At 52.1% G+C, this 2606-nt stretch overlaps 1 protein-coding gene across 1 annotated transcript; it reads left to right on the forward strand.

Moving 5' to 3' along the window:
- Positions 1-725: 725 nt before the first annotated feature.
- On the forward strand, positions 726-2387 carry LOC113889358 (cancer/testis antigen 47B-like; the record flags this gene model as incomplete). Its single annotated transcript, XM_027536037.1, has 2 exons — positions 726-1395; positions 2246-2387. Coding segments are annotated over exons 1-2 (812 nt in total), but the record flags the coding sequence as incomplete, so codon positions are not given.
- Positions 2388-2606: the final 219 nt, after the last annotated feature.

Consider the following 2606-nt stretch of genomic DNA (forward strand, 5'->3'; position numbering starts at 1 on the left):
GTTCATTATACACCTTCTAGCTCCTAACTTCTCCAACACTTCTCAACATTCAGTTCTGACTGCATTCATTTCAATTTGTCTACTCTTTTCCAACTATTTTTCACTAAGTTAAATTGTCCAAATTCTCTTTCTCTTCTTCGGAGGTTTTTAGTACTGCTAACATCTGAGATATACAACATTTTTATGACCCTGTCTCTATTCACATGAGCCATTACCAGGTGGAAATTCCCAGGTGGGAAATTTCTCACAGTTCACATGGCCCAGGATGCCTTCATAAATACTTTCCTGCACAATTACATAAAGGACACGAGCCTAGAATACCTCCACACATGTCAGAACCCTAACGCGTCAAAGCACAAGTAAGGACTTGTGAGCAATTTGACAACCAAGGGCCTTGGCCGTTCATTGGACACAGAGCACGTCAATCCTTGTTTGTCAGCAAATGAGCCCAAAGCTCGTGACGAGGGGTCACATGCCACCGTTAACTGTTCCGGCCCCGCCCCTCGACTGTGGCCTGGCTCCACTGCCTGAGGCCCGACTTCCGTCGGACGCTTCCGCCATTGGCCGCCTACCCTCCCGGTCGTGGGGCCTCCTCTGTGGTCCCTTCCGTGACTGCCTCGGTCCATCTCACTTCCCTCAGCCTCCTCTCAGGGCAGCCACTTCGGGTGCCACCACCTGCGCCATTGCCATCGTCACCCGCCCGACTGAGGTAACTGCCGTCCGCCATGTCTACCACGGGGGATGGAGATCTGGCCCCTGGCGGGCAGGAAGGCCCTGCAAGTGCGGCAGGGGCCCAGGCCGGAGCCCGTGACGGTGTGGACCGCAACTCCGAGCCTCGCAGGGGTGACTCCATGCCTGAGGCTGAGGCGGGTGGAGTCGTCGGGGCCTCAGGAGGCCCGAGGGAGGTGGCCCTGGAGGGCGGGAACGCTGAGGAAGACTCGGACATCCAGCCGGCCGAGGAGGGGGAGGAAGAGGAGCAGGCGCAGGGCGTGAACCGCATGGTGCACTCGCGACACTTCTCCATGACCCGCTACCGCTTAACGGTCCTGACTCAGAGGTACCCGATGCTGAACTTTATGTACAAAAACCACATCCTAGTCCCGCCAGAGGACGACGACGTGTTGGTCCGGCACCAGAACCGGCCGCGCTTGTCCAACCTCAGCTCAGCCACTGTGGCTCGGTTCTCTGAGGTCCAGGTGCCCTCAGATGGACCAGCGGAGGGACCGGCGGAGGAAGCCCCGGCTCAGTGGGCAGAACAGGCGGAGGAAGCCCAGGAGGCGGCGGAGGCTGGGGAGGTGCAGGAGGCCGACGAGGCCTGTTTATGGGAGACGGCCACCAAGGAGTCTGAGGAGCACAGCTTGTGGGAGAGGCCACAGGAGCCGGCCGCCCCTGAGAGTGAGCATTCGAGGGGCGGGGGGAGTTGGGGTGGACGGAGACACTGGCAGCTGCAGGCCGGGTCTGGGGACCAGGGATCCTGAGGAGGGGGAAGGCTCAGACGGCGGGGAGTGGTGGGTACCTCAGAAGGGGAGGCCGGGAGTCAGGGCCTCCTTGAATCGAAGGCTAGATGGGCTCAGTAGAACCCCAACTCTATAACGACTTCTTAGTTTGGGGGGAAAATAAGCTGCCCTCTACCAACCCTGATAAGAGGTCTGAGATGATCAGTGCCAGTTATGAGCCCACAGGTGAAGGTCAGTGGAGGCAGGTGTTTGAGAGGGAGCTTGAGAGGACATGGAAGAGAACAAGCAAATGGCAGACCTCATATTTGGTTCATAGCTTTTAAAAATGTCAAGATTCTTGGAAAGTTGATCCCAAAACATTATGAACTCATACAGGAGCACTTGGTCAAATGAAATATTCAGGGGATTGAGGAACTCAGGAACTTCCTCATAGAATTTGTTATTGAGGTGAACCATATTTTGGTGAGAAAGTTCTGACCAAAACATCCAGAATGCATCAGACCAAGAGGATTCTGATCCTGGACCACAAGTAATCAGTAGCACAGGGTGACAGATTTACTAGAAAAGAAGAATAATGTCATTGTGAAAATGAGCAAGCAGCAGCCAAATGAGGGCCATGGAAGTGTTGTATCCTCCAGAAGGAAGGTCCCCAGTTACTCTTTTCTTAGTTGCTTCTTTCCTCCTCCTTCTCCTAAGGGTAGAGTACTGGATATCTTGCCATTCCTTATGAGTTGGGATTTTTTTTTGCGTGAATGTCTGGTCCCAAAGTCTATTATTCTTCTCTAAAGAAACAGCTGAATGCCAGGATGAGAACTCCAAAGAAGAGGTGCAGGGCACCAGAAGTGAGGGGAAAGAAAAGAAGTATAACAGAAAACAAGAAGAACCAGAAAAGGATCTGGACCCAGCAAAGGACAGGCCCAGAAAGCCCAGGTATCTGTGTATAGCTTTGAAAATAACCCAGCTATTCCCAGGCATTTACCAATTTTGTTTTTGCTTTTTAATTCTAAGAGTAAATTAAGAAAATGTTTCTTTGAAATTAGTTCAACAACTCAAATTTACCTAATGTTTATAGAACATTCCTGCACCCAGTAATATAAAGAGCATGAAGTGAAATATACTTCGTGGCTTCTCATGTGTTCTTATGAGGTC

Source organism: Bos indicus x Bos taurus, unplaced genomic scaffold (genome assembly GCF_003369695.1).
Source record: "Bos indicus x Bos taurus breed Angus x Brahman F1 hybrid unplaced genomic scaffold, Bos_hybrid_MaternalHap_v2.0 tig00011826_arrow_arrow_1_40847, whole genome shotgun sequence".
Taxonomy (NCBI): domain Eukaryota; kingdom Metazoa; phylum Chordata; class Mammalia; order Artiodactyla; family Bovidae; genus Bos; species Bos indicus x Bos taurus.